This window comes from Gopherus flavomarginatus, chromosome 6 (genome assembly GCF_025201925.1).
Source record: "Gopherus flavomarginatus isolate rGopFla2 chromosome 6, rGopFla2.mat.asm, whole genome shotgun sequence".
NCBI lineage: Eukaryota > Metazoa > Chordata > Testudines > Testudinidae > Gopherus > Gopherus flavomarginatus.
In genome coordinates, this window is record NC_066622.1 from 46,853,803 (window position 1) to 46,874,002 (window position 20,200).

The 20,200-nt window shown below is 46.2% G+C and overlaps 1 protein-coding gene across 9 annotated transcripts in view; it reads left to right on the plus strand.

Moving 5' to 3' along the window:
* Nucleotides 1-20,200, plus strand: part of RAD54L2 (RAD54 like 2) — a 94,406-nt gene that overhangs the window by 62,458 nt on the left and 11,748 nt on the right. For all 9 annotated transcript variants that reach the window (XM_050957710.1, XM_050957709.1, XM_050957712.1 and 6 more), the window contains 15 exons: nucleotides 788-986; nucleotides 2,520-2,659; nucleotides 5,055-5,189; nucleotides 5,551-5,786; nucleotides 6,789-6,971; nucleotides 7,283-7,416; nucleotides 8,718-8,914; nucleotides 9,919-10,261; nucleotides 11,172-11,349; nucleotides 12,758-13,009; nucleotides 15,720-15,838; nucleotides 16,159-16,277; nucleotides 17,461-17,560; nucleotides 17,773-17,978; nucleotides 18,688-18,863. In XM_050957710.1, coding sequence (XP_050813667.1) covers nucleotides 788-986; nucleotides 2,520-2,659; nucleotides 5,055-5,189; nucleotides 5,551-5,786; nucleotides 6,789-6,971; nucleotides 7,283-7,416; nucleotides 8,718-8,914; nucleotides 9,919-10,261; nucleotides 11,172-11,349; nucleotides 12,758-13,009; nucleotides 15,720-15,838; nucleotides 16,159-16,277; nucleotides 17,461-17,560; nucleotides 17,773-17,978; nucleotides 18,688-18,863 — 2,717 coding nt within the window. The remainder of the gene's footprint in view (nucleotides 1-787; nucleotides 987-2,519; nucleotides 2,660-5,054; nucleotides 5,190-5,550; nucleotides 5,787-6,788; nucleotides 6,972-7,282; nucleotides 7,417-8,717; nucleotides 8,915-9,918; nucleotides 10,262-11,171; nucleotides 11,350-12,757; nucleotides 13,010-15,719; nucleotides 15,839-16,158; nucleotides 16,278-17,460; nucleotides 17,561-17,772; nucleotides 17,979-18,687; nucleotides 18,864-20,200) is intronic.

Consider the following 20,200-nt stretch of genomic DNA (forward strand, 5'->3'; position numbering starts at 1 on the left):
GGGATGCTGTGAAGGCCAAACATATAACGGGGTTCAAAAAAGAGTTAGATAAGTTAATGGAGGATAGGTCCATCAATTGCTATAAGCCAAGTTGGTCAGGGATGCAACCTCTATGCTCTGGGTGTCCCTAAATCTCTGCCTGATGCTGGGGCTGGACAACAGGATGAATCACTCGATAATTGCCCTGTTCTGTTCATTCCCTCTGAAGCGTCTGGCCACTGTCAGAAGACACTATACTAGGTTATATGGACCGTGGGTCTAACGTGTTATGGCCATTCTTGTGCTCTTACAGCCCTTAGGAGCACGCATCTAACGCACATTGACTTTTAGCGGCATCTAGACTTGTAGGTTGCCCAAATGCAGTATATATGGGTATGGGGTATTTTTTGCTCCCTCTCCTAATCAATACTAGTTCTGGCTGCTAGAAGGAAGTGAAGTCTCAGGCCAGAAAACTTTGTGCCTGAGTTAGAATCTGTTCACTTTGTTTTCATGTTAGGGCTCTAGAGGTTTTTTTTCTCTCTGGGTCTGTTTTTAGTGGTGCAGCCTTCTCTGTCACAGGAGACAGACACTGGCCTGAAAACTTTAACACTGTGTTCAGTAGCATCTTCAGGGCAGAAAGGTCAGTTCACAGTTTTGGCCTTCAAAGAAACATACAACCAAATGAACCAGAAGAGGGATGAGTGAGTCCAGTTGGTCTCTGAGCTCGGTGTGGGGTTAGCAGGTGTGTAAAAACTGCCTGACAGCGTGGGATGGTTGTTTACAATTTGTTCTTGCCCTGTCTTTTCAGACCAGCCACAGGAAGATGTGTTCAGCAATGACCATGTTCAGCATGGGGACGATGGGGAATGGCAACGCTCTACTTCAACTACCTCATCTCAGAGTGAGCGGGCGGAGCGACTCTTGCAGAACCAGCACAAGAGCCTAGCCTCTGAGGACACCAAAAAGAAGAGGGCTCAGAAACCTTCTCACATGAGGAGGAACATAAGGTGGGCAGCAATAGAATTGGGAAGGGCAGAGGGTCCCACAGTCTTAATGGGAGAAAGTGGAGTCTATTCGATTGAATTTGTATTGCTTCTAGGACTTTGCCACCAGCTTCGGTAGCAAACAAGACAGTCTCTTAAAACCAAAGCATTTTACTTGTGGCGGGATGCAAGTAAACTGTTTGAGATCTCAGAAAATTAACATGTTCAGCTCCACAGCAGCAAATATATTAAATTAGCAAAATAATTCACATATTGGTTTTAAAACCAAATACATGAAAATCAGTCCCACCATTACATTCTAATCAATGCCTGAGTTCAGGGTGTCTCTCTCCTCTGCTAGAGCTGATGATATTGTAAGTAGGCTAAAATGAATCCTTTCCCTGCACTTACTTTAGGTGTTTATTTGCAAGAAAGCTCCGAGCACAGCCAGTGACTAAAAAGTTGAAAATCAGTGTCTCCTTCATTTTACATTGTAGTAATTGAGATTTTTTTAGATCCCCTCCTATATTCTGTGGCAGGATGTAGGGCTGTAAGAAGTTTGCAATAACATTTATTTATGGGGAACTAGATGTCTCAGAGCAGTCATAATGGAATGTGGAGCCTTATACCAGCTGATGGCGGTTTGATGCCCCTTGTGTGAAAAGAATTAGTGGTCTTGATCTGGTTCACATGGCAATTAGCTCTCTTGTTGGCAGCCTCAACCCAAGGAACAATAGTTTAGTGGGCCCTGGATACTAAGATAGCTCCTTACTCATAGAGGAGGAGGTGCCTACATTTGAGGGCTAGAGTGAATTGGCAGGGCAGGGTGGGGAAGTGTTGGACTGCCCCTGATCAGACTGTACCTATATTCTGGATAGAGGAATTCAGTCTTCAGAGCTGCAAATCTCACACCTTTCACATTAATCTGAAAGGGAAAAAATGGAACTTTCCAAAACTCATGGGATTACCTATAAAGTGGTGTATTTAAGTTAACCCCTAAGCATATTTGGAATGCATGTGGGGTCATGGTTCCTGGAAAGAACCAGGAGAATAAAAAAGTGGCTTGAAAGTAGTTATTTCCTCTTTTGCTGTTGAAGGCTTTTAGATACGTGCTTTGTCTCCTAACAAATTTCCCTGATGTTGTGCCATTGCTGTTGTACGTGGCCTCTAATACCATAGAAATAAATAACATACATATCCTCTGCTGTTTACAGAAAGATCCTTTCAAGTTTACTGCTACGAGGCATCTCAGCATAGATACACACTTGTCCGTGCACCTTTTCCATCCATCTAGCATTTTGCTCCTGTCAAACATGAGCCCTTTCCTCATACAACAGTAGCAGTTACAGGCAGCTGAAAAAGCGAGCAGCCTTCCCTAAAATTGTAGTTGTCATGCTATGGCTTTTGGCTATGATGTCCTTTGTCTGTGTAGCTTACGTTCTTTCTGGAGCTTGTCATTCCTCTCGTGGGTCAGCTGTGAAACCATCCAAGTTATTTAGGATAGACTGTTTCTGGGTGTAATGAAATAACATTTTCTGTGTTTGCCCATGTGCTCAGAAAGCTGTTGCGGGAGGATCAGCTTGAGGCTGTGACAAAAGCAGCCCAGCTGGAAGAGTTGGAGAGAAGGAAACGGCTGGAGCAGCAGCGAAAGGATTATCCGGCAGCTATCCCCACTGTACCGCTAGAGTTCCTTCCAGGTAAGCAGAGAGGGGTGTTCACTAATGCAAGTTTTAAGGGTAGCAGCTGAAGAGGAGCAGAAAGTGGTGCTCTCCCTAGCCCAGGGGTCGGCAAGGTATGGGCACCCGGCCCATCAGACCTTTTAATCCAGCCCTTAAGCTCCCGCTGGGGAGCAGGGTTGGGGGCTTGCCCCACTCCTGCACTCCAAACAGGGAGCAAGATCGGGGGGCTTTCCCCACTCCGCGCGTGCTGTGGCTCCACGCAGCTTCCAGGAAGCATTGGCATGTCTCCCTCTGGCTCCTGTGCATAGGGGCAGCCAGGGGGCTCCGCACACCACCCCCACCTCAGCTGCTGGCTCAATAGTGCCCATTGGCCAGAAACCGTGTCCAATGGGAGCTGCAGGGGTGGCGTGTGCAGACGGGGCAGCTCGCAGAGCCACCTGGCCGCACCTCCATGTAGGAGCTGGAAGGGGGACATGCCGCTTCTTCCGGGAGCTGTGAGAGGTAAGCCTACACCCCTGACCTCTTCCCACACCCCAGCCCCCTGTCCCAGCTGTGATCCCCCTCCCGCACTCCAAACCCCTCAGCCCCAGCCTGGAGTCCCCTCCCCAACCCCCAGACCCCTCCCCAACCCATCCTGAACCTCTCATTTCTGGCCCCACCCTGGAACCCGCACCCCTAGTCCAGAGCCCGTACCTCCTCCAACACCCCAACCCCTTACCTCAGTCTGGAGCCCCTTCCCATACTCTGAACCCCTCTGCTCCACCCCCAGCCCGGAGCCCCCTCCCTCACCTGAACTCCTCATTTCTGGCCGCACTCCCAGCCTGAGCCCTCACCTTCTCCCACACTCCAACCCCCAGTTTTGTGAACATTCATGGCCCGGCATACAATTTCCGTACCCAGATGTGGCCCTTACGCCAAAAAGTTTGCCCACCCCTGCCCTAGTCCCACACTCAAACCAAACATCACTCCGAGTAGTTGGTGCAAATGCTCACACTTGTTTCTTTCATGTTTTGACCAGCAGTGAAATACTGGACAATGTAGACATTTAAATTAGAACAGCTAGGCTTCAGAATCAACACCCATTGAAATAATGAGGCAGTTCACACCTCTCAGAGCTATTTTTTTCAGGCTATCTGCAGACCCATGAAGACAACATTGTATTAGTTACACTCTCTTCGCATTTTAAAAATGTTTTTCACAAACATAAAGTCTTAAGAGTAACCACAAGAGTGCTGGGAAAAGATGACCACAGCTGGCCCCATTTAGCCCTAAACACTTGTGCTTTCTCTACAGGATGTAGTGCAAAGTAAGGAAAAGGGAACTTTATTTCCCTTGTTGTATGGCACTGGATGGTTAAAAGATGGCCCTGTTTTTCTCAGCTTTTGGAACAAAATGGGCTTTGGAGTCTCAGGGCTTGGCTACACTTGTGAGTTACAGCACAATAAAGGATCCGTCCCGGGCGCACTAGCTCACTCTCCGTCCACACTGGCAAGGGCATGTAGAGTGCTCTGACTGCGGCTACAGAGCTGCCGGTACTCCACTTCAGCGAGAGGAATAACGTTTGCTGTGCCTTGGCTACAATGCACAGGCATCGTGTGAACGAGGTTTTGGGTTACTGTGCTCTAATCGTCCTCTGGAAACATCCCATAATCTCCTTAAGTCAAGTGGCCACTCTTGTCATTGTTTTGAACTCCTGTAGGAATGCGGAAATGTCCTTTCAAAGCTCCATTTATAGCAAGCCATTAATGTGGAATGCTGCGAGTGAGAGAGAGAGAGGCGGGAGGTGTGGAGGGGGAGGTCTACTGCTGTCTGAACTTACAAGACAGCATGCTCACATGCTCTCAGCCCCTCAAAACCCCACTCTCTTTTCCCCCTCATACATATAACATACTCCCTGTTGCACTCCACCCCACCCCCCCATTTGAAAAGCATGTTGCAGTCACTTGCATGCTGGGATAGCTGCCCATAATGCACTGCTCCCAGTGCCGCTGCAAGTGCCACAAATGTGGCCACGCCAATGTGCAAGCAGCTGTCAGTGTGGACAGACTTCAGCGCTTTCCCTACTGCACTCTCCAAAGGTGGGTTTAACTCACTGCACTCTATATCTGCAAGGGTAGCCATGCCCTCAGTGAGGAATATACTCCACACATGGCTTATAATAGGGAGCTACCCAGCAATGGGAATCTTGTTTAGAGAGAAGCATTGAGCACATTGAGATGGGGGAAAGGAGATGAAATGACCCGCTAAGCTGAGACATAGCAATAGGTTAAACAGCAAGAGTTGATTATGGAAAATCCCAGGACTGATTGACTGGAGCAAGTGTAGAAGGGAATGTTGACTTAACTCTGAACAGTTTTGTATCTTTCCTAATTATTATTAGTATTGCTAACTATTGTTTACTATTTTTGTGTAGAAGAAATAGTTTTAAGAACAGCGGAGGCCACTCAGCTTCCACCTCAGGTGTTAGCTGAGGAAGTGATCTGCTTGGATAGCACCAGCAGTGGCAGTGAAGATGACACGAAAGGCATACTACATAGCATTAAAGATGGTAAGGCTCACAACCAATCCATCACACATCCATGTATCTCCCAGACAGTCTCATTTACCCAGTTGCATCCAGCCAGTTCTCCCACAAAGCTATCTATCTTCAGATTTTATGTATCTAAAGGTTTTTTTATGAATGTAGTGCTGATTCTGGTAGTCCCACTCCCAAATTGCCCTTAATTAACCTTTCCAAAATGAGCCGAATCACCTTGGGCCAAGCACTGGCTACACCCTGTATTTGAGTATTCAGCTTGCATTTGAAATTGGTATTTTTGAGTCCTTTGCTGAAAATTAACAGAATTTGATTCCTGTCTACAAGTCCAATGAAAAGTTAATGCCCCCTCCCCACTCTGGCTCTTTCACAGAAGTGATCGAATTGAGTTCAGGAGAGGATGAGGCCCTCCAGATTGTGGACAGCAGCGACTCTGCCAACGAGGGAGAAGATGGGGATGGTACTGAAGAGAGCAGTGGCTCTCATGTGAATGACGCCTTAAATCAGTCGGATTCTCTGGGGCAGGTCATTGTCAACATCAACCATCCACCCAATGAAGAGGACATTTTCCTGGCTCCGCAGCTTGCACGGGCAGTAAAGCCTCACCAGGTACAGGAAGTCGAGGCCCAGAACACACAGGGACTTCAGCAAAACCTCCTTCTTATCCCAGGAGCTGAAATCCATGCTGTTGATGTCATGTGGGTTGATGGTTGGCCATAGTGATGTTCTTGGCAGAGCTGCCGCCCTGAAGCTTGTGGCCAGGATTTGTGGCAGTGCCCAGTGCAGACAGTTAAACGATGGAGAGATATTAAAGGAGATCCTGAGCCCCATATTTCTTTGACTATTGTTATCTGATAAGCAGGCTCTTGACATCTTAGACCTAGAGCCTGTGCTGTTATGTTGTCAAAATATGTAGAAATATGAATATTTTCATGTTTATAACTTCATTGTTTGTAAATCAAATTCCTTCAAGTGTCAAATGCAAAGTATTTAGACTTATTAGAATAGAGCAGGGGTCAGCAACCTCTGGCACGCGGCTCGCCAGTGGGGGAGGTGGGAAGCTGCGGCCAGCACATCCCTCGCCCATGCCGCTTCCTGCTGCCCCCATTGGCCTGGGACGGCAAACCGTGGCCAGTGGGAGCCGCGGTTGGCCGAATCTCCTGACGCGGCAGGCAAACAAACTGGCCCAGCCCGCTAGGGTGCTTACCCTGGTGAACCGCGTGCCAGCGGTTGCCGAGCCCTGGAGTAGAGTGATGCGCGGAAAAGTTTCAAAACCAGCTATTATGACATTGTATTAATAGAGATTTTCCCCCTCTACCTCATGCTTGGATGAGCATTATTTTATCAACTTATTTAAGAACAAAAAAACAACCCAAAGACTGTAGGCTCTGCACAAACATAAGAATGATCAGGATCATCTTTAAAGAAATTTTTTATAAGGAATTCTATTGAGTCCTTGTATCTGAAAATACTGCAATGAATCTCTAATTTCCCCTTGTGTATTTATATTCCATATAAACTCATACAGTGTATATATCAATCTGTAGCGACATCTCCATTTTGTTGTTTTCCATCACTTCTTTGGCAACTCTTCCATTATTTTCTCTATAGATTGGTGGGATCCGGTTCCTGTATGATAATCTGGTGGAATCCCTGGAGAGATTTAAAAGCAGCAGTGGGTTTGGGTGTATCTTAGCCCATAGCATGGGGCTGGGCAAGACCATCCAGGTCATCTCTTTCTTGGATGTACTTTTCCGGCACACGGAGGCAAAGACTGTCCTTGCCATTGTACCTGTAAGTAGCCTGTGTGAAGCAGTCTCAGGTCCACCAATTTGGACTTGTTTTTTTTTATTGTTGTGGGGAGAGGATGGATTGGTCCCTCATACCTTAGAGAGAGCCCTCGGATACCCTCACTCCCATTTTCACTGCTTTCATTCCTTCCATCCTTGAGATTTTGTATCATGGTCCATTCTTTCTAGCTGAGGACAGTTGGATGTGATTCCCAGGTCCCAGTTAGCTTTGAGTTCTAAGTGCTAGGTGATGGAATTTTGTAGTCTGAGGACTACTTCCTCAGTCCTTTTGGGTGCATTTTTGTTCCTCCCCAGGTAAACACTCTCCAGAACTGGCTGGCAGAATTCAACATGTGGCTCCCTGCGCCTGAAACCCTCCCTGCTGACTATAACCCAAAAGAAATTCAGCCACGCTTCTTCAAAGTCCATATCCTGAATGATGAACACAAGTAGGTGCCATGAATGTCCCTCCTGAGCAATTAAACTGCTTCTCATGAAGTTGTATTATCAGTGTCTCTGTAGCACTGCTGCAGTCTGTTCATTTGATTTGATTCCATGCTCTGTCCTTTTAGTTTCTCTCCCACTGTACATCTGCAGTATATGTACTTCATGAGGATTTCAGTACATCAAAAAGGTGCATCTTTTAATGAGGGGTTGGATTTCTCTCATTTCTTATTTATACTCTCCTCCATCATGGTTGTCAACTCAGCTCCACGTTTCCCCTCATGCATTGCGATGAAAAAATTCAAATGCCAGACCTTGTGCTATGTATGGATTGGCCAGTAGGGAGTTCATTGTTTTGTCTGTGGTGGGTACTTTCCTTCACCCTCTTGGCCCATATGCATGATTGCTATTGAATCTTCTGTTTGGCTTTTTTGGGAATTTTCACTTTCCTCTCTGATTCCTTCTTGCAGACATTTTAACTTTTACTCAGTTTTGCTATGCCTGAGGGCTTCTAAACAAGTTAGCATTCCTACACAGAAGGGAGAGATCATGTAAGGCAGAGTATTGTCCTTTTCATTTTACACAGTATGTATTTTTGGCTGCTGCAGCTCTGCTTGACTCTTGGTCATTTTGTCTCATGCAATCTGTTGAGATTTATATTAATCTCAGGGCACTCATAGTTCACCTGGTATTTACACACACTTGGCCGCAGAGGTCCTCACCTCACGAGAGGAATATACTTCCTATTCAATTGATATTATTTTGAGCCTCTTATATGCATCTCATATTGGATTGGGGATTACCGTGCTCTGGTGTATGGAAAAGGTGGAGTGGACAGCCTTGTATCTGAGCCTGTCCTTAATATTGGTGGGAGAGAGAGGAAATAATTCAGCTAACTGTCAGATTGCTGGATAGGTGTGTGATAAGTAGTAGAGTAAGACAGCCACATACATCAGCACCTCATGCAAATATGTGCTTTGAAGAGGTCTCTTTCCTAATACTTCCCATAAGAGGATTCCATTGCTCTGTGAAATCTGATTTAGGTTCATATACAGCAAACGTCTTCATGCAGCCACTAACATCCTATAATGGTTCACTTTTCTCTGCCATGTTACCCTCAGTGTGCTGGAAGTTTCTACCAGATATTCATGTAAAAGGTTCATCGCACTTGTCTGCTGATTTGGTCTGATGCCAGCATATGTTTTAAGTTGTTTGAAAAGGTCCTTTCCCTTAGCAGGCATCCGTTTTAGCAAGTTTAGATGTATCCAAGGAAGAGGTCTCATTTTTTGTACGTTTGTTTTTCTAGGACGACGGCTGCCCGTGCAAAGGTGGTGACTGACTGGGTGACAGATGGCGGGGTGCTGCTGATGGGCTATGAGATGTACCGTCTCCTCTCACTGAAGAAGTCCTTTGCCACTGGCAGGAAGAAGAAAACAAAGAAACAAACTGGCCCGGTCATTATCGACTTAGATGAGGAGGACCGGCAGCAGGAGCTTCTGAAAGGTGGGAGGCGAGTCTTGCTGGGAAATAACCTCCTGTCTACAGAACTGCAGCTGGGAGATTCTACTAATGCCAGCTGGCTCCATAAGCAAATGGTCACTTGGCAGCAGAAAATAGTTAGTTTATTGTACATAGGCACCAACATCAGCAGAGGTGGTTGTCTTTAACACAGTCACTATATTTGCTGACAGCTTATTCCTGTGTAGGTTCTAAATGAATTCAGTGCTAGCAAAAGATGCAGGAGCGACTTAGCTAGAAACTGAAGTCCCCCAGTTTTTATACAGAGCAGGTGCAGAATAGGTAGCTGCCTATCAGCATCACTGATCCGAACCAGCCCTATTCTCTAAGGATCATTCTTGGAATTAGAAAGGTGTTCATACCCATTCAATCGTTGATTTCTCTGCTGAGGCTGCAGATAAAGGAGCCAATGAGTACTTTTTGCTAGTGAAAGACGTGTACAAGAAGGACTACTAGGAACTAGACTGAGACTCCCAACTTCCCTCACCTAGGCCACTGAATAAACACCAGGTGACAGTGACTTGGGTCTCTACCAACCTAGGCAGTATTGGAGCTGGTGGCCCTGTAGCCCTTTCCCAATTCCTAGAGCCATCCTGGCACCCTGCCAAAAATTAATTTCAGCGAGCCAAGGTGGGTGAACTAATATATTTTATTGGACCAGCTTCTGTTGGTGAGAGAGACAAGCTTTTGAGCTTACACAGAGCTCTTCCTCAGTCTCAGACCTGCTCTCTAATATCCTTCAGGTCTGAAGAAGAGATCTGTGTAAACTTGCAAGGTTCTCTCTCTCATCAACAGGAGCTGGGCTAGTGAAAGGTATTACCTCACCCACCTTGTCTCTCTCATATCCTGGGACCACCACAGCTGCAATAACACTACAAACTACTAGTATTATTTTTCAACTTTCATAATTACTCATTTTTCCTTCTGTAGAGCTACATGAAGCAGGAACATCAGCTGACCAAGTAACTCCCAATGTTCCTTTCCCTCAGGGATCGAGAAGGCTTTATCCCGCCCTGGCCCAGATGTAGTTATCTGTGATGAGGGACACCGGATAAAGAACTGCCATGCCAGCACATCGCAGGCCCTGAAGAACATCCGCTCCAGGCGGCGGGTGGTACTGACGGGCTACCCGCTCCAGAACAACCTGATTGAGTACTGGTGCATGGTAGACTTTGTCCGTCCTGACTTCTTGGGTACCCGGCAGGAGTTCAGCAACATGTTTGAGCGCCCCATCCTGAACGGGCAGTGTATTGACAGTACGCCGCAGGATGTCCGTCTCATGAGGTACCGCAGTCATGTCCTGCATAGTCTGCTGGAGGGGTTTGTGCAGAGGTGAGTCCACATCAAGTGTTCAGTAATGTAGTCTGTGAAGTCAGCTCCTTGATCATAGTTTAGCCACTTTGATTGAGGAGTGTATTCATTACAGCAAATTCCTGTTGTCTTCCCGAGCTTGATTTTTACCCTGGATTCCCTGTTGTCCTTTAAGGAGATTGTAGACATACAGGAGAAATCTTAGAGAGGACCCCAAAGTTAGCACCTGCATGTTTCTCTCAAAAGCACTTCGTCTGGTTTAGCCTGTCAGTTAAGAAGTGATCTTTGGGGGCTTCTCCCTGACTTAGTGGCAGGTGTAAAGTTGCCAGTACTGTCCTGTGGGACTGGTAGAGGGGCAGCACAGTGCTCCCTAACTTCCTTTAGAAGTATTAGTAGGTGATTGGTAGATGCATTTCTGTATCATCTTCCATCCAAGGATCTGAAAGCGTTTTACAAACCGCAAACAGTGTAAGCATCACAGTACTCTTACGGGGGAGAGAAGAAGGGGGACTAGAGATCCTCCCCATTTTACAGATGAGGACTCAGAGGCACAGAAGGAGTAAGTGACGTGGCCTGAGCAAGTCATTGGCAAAGACAGAAATAGACACCAGGTCTCTTAATTTTCAGTGCAGCGTTTCGGCCACAAGCTCATTCTTCCTGATTTAGCACCAGGGTTAGCAAGACCTTTATCCCCTTTCTTAACACTATCCTGGGGTATTATAATGCTTGCTGTTTTGGTAATAGAACTTACTGTACTTTTTATTTGGCTTCAATTGTAATGTCTTCTGAGTGTCCTGCATTAGAAACATTCACAACTAGAGTTCCTTCTCTTTGCTGTCATCAGAAATCTTACCCCAAAGGCAGCCCCTGAGATGCTAGCCCTGAACATTCTTGCTCTCTTCTGATCTTCCTTTCTTGATTGCTTCTGTAGGAGAGGCCATAATGTACTAAAAGCTCAGCTTCCCTATAAAGAAGAACATGTCATCCTGGTACGTCTGTCAAAAATCCAACGGGCTCTCTACACAGAATTCATGAACCGGTTCCGGGATGCAGGCAACAGTGGCTGGCTGGGATTGAACCCACTCAAGGCCTTCTGTGTCTGTTGTAAGGTGGGTATAGGCAAGAGAGTAGCTTCTCCTGCAGTATACAGGGAAAGGGTAGGAGTCTGTCAAAATATTGGCAAGAAGAGTGATGTAGATTAACAGGTGTGTTGTAAACAAGACACGAGAAGTCATTCTTCCGCTTTACTCTGCGCTGGTTAGGCCTCAACTGGAGTATTGTGTCCAGTTCTGGGCACCGCATTTCAAGAAAGATGTGGAGAAATTGGAGAGGGTCCAGAGAAGAGCAACAAGAATGATTAAAGGTCTTGAGAACATGACCTATGAAGGAAGGCTGAAGGAATTGGGTTTGTTTAGTTTGGAAAAGAGGAGACTGAGAGGGGACATGATAGCAGTTTTCAGGTATCTAAAAGGGTGTCATCAGGAGGAGGGAGAAAACTTGTTCACCTTAGCCTCTAAGGATAGAACAAGAAGCAATGGGCTTAAACTGCAGCAAGGGAGATTTAGGTTGGACATTAGGAAAAAGTTCCTAACTGTCAGAGTAGTTAAACACTGGAATAGATTGCTTAGGGAGGTTGTGGAATGTCCATCTCTGGAGATATTTAAGAGTAGGTTAGATAAATGTCTATCAGGGATGGTCTAGACAGTATTTGGTCCTGCCATGAGGGCAGGGGACTGGACTCGATGACCTCTCGAGGTCCCTTCCAGTACTAGAGTCTATGAATCTAGATATAGTACAAGTGCAGTATCTGGGTGCATCTTAAGCAGTAGTGTGCAAGTTCCTGTGCATGATGTAATAAAGTCTCCTGATAGTATCATTATTCCCATGTTAAAAATGGGGAACGGAGTCACAGAGCGTTTAATTGACCTGCCCAAATTCATGCAAAAAGTCTGTGGCAGAGCCAGGAACTGAACCCAGGTGATCCAAGTCCCAGCCTTTAATAGCAGGATAATCCTTCATTTCCCAGAGTGTAAACAACATGCTGCACACTTTGTGTTTGCATATGCATGTGTGCGCCTTGTGCATGTTCATTCATCAGTCACCAAACAGAGGAGCGTTAAGATAATTAAACTTGGTAACATGTCTTGGTTGAAACAGCATGTACCTGTGCTCTGACAAAATTGCACTTTCCTTTTTACTTGTTGACTGGAATCTGCCTAGCTTCTATAGCAGGCAAAGTTTCAGTCCACGCTAGTTAACTACAGAGGACTTCAGACTACACAGGCAGAGTCCCTGGCATTAAATTATTCTAAAGTGGTGAGACCTGCTTAATTTGTGGCACTTTACAAACTCCCTTTCAGCTGAATTTGGAGGGGAATAATTAGATGAACAAATTGTCTGTGCATTCCTGCAGGGGAATTAGCATTTGATTGCACATGAGGTGCTGTAAATCCACAAGCACCTTGGTTGGGTTTGTGCTAGTGCAGTGTTACTTTTTACCTTTTCTTCATCTCTCAGATCTGGAATCACCCAGATGTGCTATATGAGGCACTGCAAAAAGAGAATCTGGCAAATGAGCAGGATCTGGATGTGGATGACCTTGGCACAGCTGGAACTAATTCTCGCTGTCAGCCACAGGGAATAAAAGTCAAAACAGAGACTAATGCTTTGGCATCACCAGTTGGAGAAGCTACCAACAGCAAGTTCCTTCAGGGCATTGGCTTCAACCCCTTTCAGGAGAGAGCAAATCAAGTAGTTACTTACGAGTGGGTGAGTACCAATCTCAGAGCTAGGAGTCTCATGGCTTTTTTTCAATAAACATGAGCTGAATGCTTAATTGGTCAAAGGCCCATGACCCTTTTGTGCTGATTATAAATTGGAGAAAAGCAGTGGAAAAAACCCTTGCTTTTAGTTCTGGGACTTTCTCACCTGTCACAACGTGCTTTTGGAGGTTAGGATTATAATTCAAAATGATCTGTACAAACTAGTGAAGTGGTCTGAAGTAAGTAGGATGAAATTCAATAAGGACAAATGCAAAGTACTCCACTTAGGAAGGAAAAATCAGTTGCACGCATACAAAATGAGAAATGACTGCTGAGGAAGGAGTAGTTTGGAAAGGGATCTGGGGGTCATAGTAGATCTCAAGCTAAACATGAGTCAACAATGTGACACTGTTGCAGAAAAAGCAAACGTCATTCTGGGATGTATTTAGCAGGAGTGTTGTAAGCAAAACATGAGAAGTAATTCTTCGGCTCTACTCCACGTTGATTAGGCCTCAGCTGGAGTATTGTGTCCAGTTCTAGGCACCACATTTCAGGAAAGATATGGACAAATTGGAGAAAGTCCAGAAAAGAGCAAACAAAAATGATTAAAAGTCTAGAAAATATGACCTATGAGGGAAGATTGAAAAAATTGGGTTTGTTTAGTCTGGAAAAGAGAAGACTGAGAGGGGACATAACAGTTTTCAAGTCCATAAAAGGTTGTTACAAGGAGGAGGGAGAAAAATTATTATTCTTAACCTCTAAGGATAGGACAAGAAGCAATGGGCTTAAATTGCTGCAAGGGAGATTTAGGTTGGACATCAGGAAAAACTTCCTAACTGTCAGGGTGGTTAAGCACTGGAATAAATTGCCCAGGGAGGCTGTGGAATCTCCATCGTTTGAGATTCTTAAGAGCAGGTTAGACAAACACCTGTCAGGGGTGGTCTAAATAATACTTAGTCCTGCCTTGAGTGCAGGGGACTGGACTAGATGATCTCTGCTACAAAGCTCTGCCTTGCTCTCTGTCTTGTTTAGTGTGTATAAAAGGCTACTAATGGGAATTATGTGACCACTGTACAGCTGGCCCTGTGCTTTACACCTTGTTTTCATCAGACCTGGATGGTGCAGTGTCAGTGTTTTCTCACCAGCATAGCTGAGATCAGGACTTGGATGAGAGTGAGATGGCTGAAACTTAAGCAGAATAAGGCAGTGCTGATGCTAGTGGGCATCCTGAGGCTATGGCAGAAGTGATTCCTGTTCCTGTACTCAAAAGTTTTTGTCCACCTATTGCCCAAGAAATCTGCAGTTTGAAACTCCTGGATCCTCTGTGGCTTTGGGAGTCAGCAATGGCCAAAACCATCTCTTTCATCTGGACCTACCTGAATGCTTGTGGCCTCTCTTCTTGGATCCAGACTGTGCCACAGTAATTTATTCCTCTGTCACTGTCAAGGTTCTTCCCCCACTCTGAACTTTAGGGTACGGATGTGGGGACCTGCATGGACACTTCTAAGTTTAATTACTAGCTTAGATCTGGTAACACTGCCACCATCCAGAAATTTCAGTGTCTGGAACACTTCTTGTCCCCCCAAAACCTTCCCCTCCCTGGGCAGCCTTGAGAGGCTTTTTCACCAAGTTCCTGGTGAACATCGATCCAACCCTTTGGATCTTAACACAAGGAGAATTTAACCATCCCTCCCTCCTTTCCCCCACCAATTCCTGATGAGTCCAGATCCAATTCCCTTGGATCTTAAAACGAGGAAAAATCAATCAGGTTCTTAAAAAGAAAGCTTTTAATTAAAGAAAGAAAGATAAAAATCATCTCTGTAAAATCAGGATGGAAAATACTTTACAGGGTAATCAGATTCATGTAGCCTAGAGGAACCCCCTCTAGCCTTAGGTTCAAAGTTACAACAAACAGAGGTAAAATCCTCCCAGCAAATAGGAACATTTACAAGTTGAGAAAACAAAAATAAGACTAACATGCCTTGCCTGGCTGTTACTTACAAGTTTGAAACATGAGAGACTGATTCAGAAAGATTTGGAGAGCCTGGATTGACGTCTGGTCCCTCTTAGTCCCAAGAGCGAACAACCCCCAAAACAAAGAGCACAAACAAAGACTTCCCCCACCAAGTTTTGAAAGTATCTTGTCCCCTTATTGGTCCTCTGGTCAGGTGTCAGCCAGGTTTACTGAGCTTCTTAACCCTTTACAGGTAAAAAAGGCATTAACCCTTAACTATCTGTTTATGACAGTCACCTTGAGACAGAGTTCTTGTAACATGCTCCACAAGGGGCTACCTTTGAAGATCACTTGGAAGCTACAGCTGGCAGAATGCCTCAGCTAGATTCCACTGGCTGTCTTCACCTTTTATATTAGTTCTCCAGGAATTGCATTGGTTTCCTGTTCACTTCCAGATGCAATTCAGGGCATTGACTTTGTAGACTGAAGTCCTTTAAGGGCACTTAGAGACTGCTGTTTCCTATGAATTGCCACAGCAGTTTTCACACTCAAGCTAACAGTCCCCAGACTTAAATGACAGGGGTGATGGCCAGTTATTCTCAATATGGGGATGTGTGTGTTGGAACTTGGGAGGGCTATGTGGCGATCTGGCTCTTTGTATAGGGTACATGAGCCTGGAGCCTCTTATGGAAAGTATATTTTATAGAACTAACCAGTGACTTGAGTACCTCCCCATGTAACCGAGTATCTTGTTTCTGGGTAGGCCAAGGACATTTTGTGTGATTACCAAACGGGAGTTTTGGAGAACTCGCCCAAGATGGTGTTACTGTTCCACCTGATTGAGGAAAGCGTGAAGCACGGAGACAAGATCTTGGTCTTCAGGTAAGAGGAAGTATGAATGGCTGCTCCTCTGAGCCCTGAGCTGTGCTGTATTTGGAGATTAGACAGTGGTAGAATGAGACTGATGGTGTTTCCCCCATGACAGCTGCCCACTGCTGTGCAATGTTGTTTGGTCTTTTCCCATTGTTTGGTTTAATCTTTTTTGTTGTCCATTGATTTTGTAGTCTCTTCATCTGTATAGCTGTCAGTGGTAAGGGGGTGTCCCGTGGCACCCTCAGACTGCTAGCAGGGGAAAGATGGAGCTCTGTTGTTCTAGTTACACTATTAGGGGCTTTCCTGAGCATAGACTTTGATTTTTGCAGCCAGAGTCTGTCCACGTTGTCTGTCATTGAGGAGTTCTTGGCCAAGAGACCAATGCCCAATCCTTCAGGCTCAGATGTGCAAGGCGTTCATAACTGGGTCCGAAATCTCAACTATTACAGTGAGTACAAACTGTCCTTCCTTCCTTCACCTGGGACCCTATTTGATCCTCTTCGGCTGGGCTAACCTCTGATGTTGCAGCGATTTCCTCCGGTTTCTCTCCACACTTACCTGTGCTTTTCCGTGGGCGTGCAGATCTGTTTTTCTTTCTCAGCCATTTTCAGTTGATTTGTCTGAGTTATCTTGGGTGCATGTTTTTAGTTTTGATGAAGAATAACTGATAATTTCACAGTTCCCCCTTTTCTTTTTAATGGCTCTCTGAATAGCTTAACTATCACTTCTTAAAACTTTAAAAAAAAAATCTTCATTCTTCCCTTGCACCACTTGGACACTTTCTAATTCTAGAATCTTTACTGCTTGTTTTGGTGATTGTGAGTTTTCCCTCCTGTTCTAGTCTTTGTCCCCTTCAGTAGCTGACTTTTGTGCCAGGGCAACAGGAATGTTTAGGGTAGCTGGATGGACATGGTGTCCCTGTGAGCTCCTGGCAAGCATGCTAGGTGCGTATAAACTTCTCTAACTCCTCTTTTAACTCAAGGTCTGGGTGGCAGCATCTCTTCATCATGAGTGAGTTCTGCCCATGACCACAAGTATGCACTGTCTTTCTGCGTTCTTCTTCTCTGATTCCTCTGCATATCCTCATATTTGGTCCAGTGGGGTTTTGCCAGCCGCTTGGGTTGTTTTTGTGCTATCCCAGCTCAATGGGTCTATTTTATACCGTTGCCTATTACCAATACAGGTATTTCAGGCTTTTCTGACTGGTACTGCAGACTTCTTACCTGAATGATGAGCCTCAGTGTAGGATCCCAGTGCACTACAACTGCTTGTCTTTGATTTGGCTATATGCATTGTAGCCCGCTGTGGAACTTGGGCTATGTCAGACTCCTGTTTTGCACTCATGCAATATTGCAGCTAGACATAGCCCGAGCTCCCTGGCTGAGTACACTGTGTATGTTTGACTGGGAGGATGTGGGCATTGGCTGGGACAGCTGAGGGCTTGTTTTGATAAGCTGAGTCAATTGCCTGAGATGGCTGGAAGCTCTGCCCTAGCTTGATCTCTGCGGAGTCTGCAGGGAAATGGCATTCTTCACAGTGCAGGTAATCTAAGAACCAGACAGGAACTGTTTTATTTTGATGGATCCCACACTACAAAGGGTTTTTAAATACCCCTCTAATTTTCTTACCAGGACTGGATGGCAGCACTTCTGCCTCAGAAAGGGAACGATTGATTAACCAGTTCAATGACCCCAGCAGCAGCTCTGTTTGGCTCTTCCTTTTGTCCACACGGTGAGTTGGCCACCTGCCTGGAACGGAGGAGTGGCGTGAAAGAGTGGGTTTGATTGATGTGGTGGAGGCTGTTCAGACAAGAGAATTTTTGCACTTGCTCTGTTTGAAAGATTTGGCTTAAGATCATACTGGATGGTAACTCCTTAAAGTGTAAAGGTATTGAAGACTGGGAAGAAAAATTATTTTGAAACTTAATTTTTGTTTTGTTTAAGAGCTGGGTGTTTGGGTGTCAACCTGATTGGAGCAAACAGAGTGGTGGTGTTTGATGCTTCTTGGAACCCGTGCCATGACGCGCAAGCAGTTTGCCGGGTGTACCGCTATGGACAAAGGAAGCCATGCCACATTTACCGACTAGTTTCGGATTACACCCTGGAGAAGAAAATCTATGACCGCCAGGTCTCCAAGCAGGGGATGTCAGGTAGGCTTAATTACTTTTCCCAATACGTCATCTTGCTTAATTTCCTTATATTCTGTAGTCCATGAACGGAGTCTGTATGATTTTGGTGATGCTTCCTTTTGTCTGACACATACCCACACCCACACCCATCTTGACACATACACAGATATCAAATCTTGGGAAATAGTTCAGCCTCTTTTAAGTTGTGGAGGTGAGAATGGGGATCTCAGCTGTTATCCAGAACTTTCAAATAATTTAACAGAATCTGATGGCTGTAGTCCCTGGAAACCTGAGTCCCTGGTTAGTCACTATAAACTTTTGAGCCTTTCTCAGTGGTTCTGGCTCGTCAGTTACTCATCTTCATCTTTGCAGCTGCCTTTTTATTACAATGTCCACATAATATTTTCAGCCTTCTGATGTGCAAGTGTGAGATGGGGAACTTCTTCAACCATATTGTAAGTACAGTATCTTCAGCTTCCAGGTTTGTGTATGCCGTGATGTTAATGGCCCACATCACCTTGCAAAGTATTCCCTAGCCTGATTTGTGTCAATATTCAAACACCTGCATGGTCATGTCTCAAAATGCAGCGGAATGATCCCTGTCCCTCCGCAGATATCCACAGCAGGGTACTGTGGAAAGCACAGATTAAGAGCTGGGAAATTGAATACAGCAGAGAGCAGTAAACTGTTTCCTCCTTTCTCTGAATGATGCATTCCATCCCTTCTCCAGATCGTGTTGTAGATGATCTGAATCCAGTGCTGAACTTCACCCGGAGGGAGGTGGAGAACCTGCTGCACTTCGTAGAAGAGGAGTCAGATCCTGCCCAGTTGGCATTGGACCCAGACAAGATGAAGGAGTCTGTCTTACAGCTAGCCTGTCTCAAATACCCTCACCTTATCACCAGGGTAAGAACAAAGATACACAATGCTGCTTCCAGATATCATTGCCAGTGAGGGATGACACTGAGCTCAATGAGTAACTGTCTGCCCCAGGAGAAAATGGAGCTGCGTGTGGTGTGATACCTTGGTTAAGATAAGAGTATTCCAAAACAATATTTGTTATAAGGGCGTGTGCATTTCTCTGAGACAAGTCCATGATCACTGTCGGGTATCAGGAAAACTGTTGTTCCAACCAATACCTGAGGTTCGTGTGCAGATTTCCTTAGGCCTTTGGTAGATACTCCTGGGGGAACTATGTGCTGAATTTATGTCCCCCCGCAGATTTCTTTGCTTCCCCGCAGAAAAATGACTTTCTGATTGGGAAGTAAAGGGAAGCCACAAGAGCAGTCATTTGACCTTCCCCAGCAGTATGTTTTGAGTGCCCAGGGCAGTTGACAGAGAGGTAAATCACTATGGGGCAGGGGGTGGGACTGGGGAAGACCTGGCTGGTGGCTCAGCTAGTCCCAGCTGAGCTGAGGAGGATAGGACTTCCTCTTCCCCTGCATAGCATCCTGGGCTGGGTCAGACCCACTCCCAGATTTCTCCTCCAGCTGCAGGAATCTCTGCAACTCCCCTTCCTCCCCCCACCGCTTCCTGCACCCATCGCTCCTCAGCTGCAGGGGGAGGGATCACTGTATAGGGAACTGCTCCTCCATCCACCCAGCTGCCATGTATCCAGACACCCTCATACCCAGACCTTCCCGCTGAGCCTCACTGCCCGCACTCAGAACCCCCTTGAGGAGCCCCCTGCTGCTGGATCACCCTAATGAGCCACCCACACCCAGGTTCCCACTCCACTGTGCCCCAACCAGCTCCACCTGGATCGCCAGCCCACTGTGCCCCACTCCCCCAGCATCTGCCTCCTCCATTGAAACCCCCCCCCCCACACACACCCTCTGCCGAGCTCTATCTCCCCCACACCCAGACCTTCCCAGGCCCCACCCACTGAGCCCTAACCACCTTCACCTGGACCCCACTGCATCATTCCATTACCTTTGCATCCAGAACCCCCCCCCAACAAGCTTCTGTACATCCAGGTCCCCTGTGCATCTGGATCCCCCACTGAACCTCCCACACCCAGATGGCCCCACACAGAACCCTCTCAATCCACGCCTGGATCCTGCCACACTAAGCCCCTCCACACTTGGATTCTGCCAGGCTGAGCCTGCATGCCCACATCTAGGTGTACCTCGCACAGAGGGGCAGGGCACTGGGGTGTTTCTGGGGCAGGCCCAGTCTTTGCGTTGTCAGGGTTGGGTGCAACCTCACCGCTGAGTCTGTCCCCCGGGGGGAGCTACAAAGTG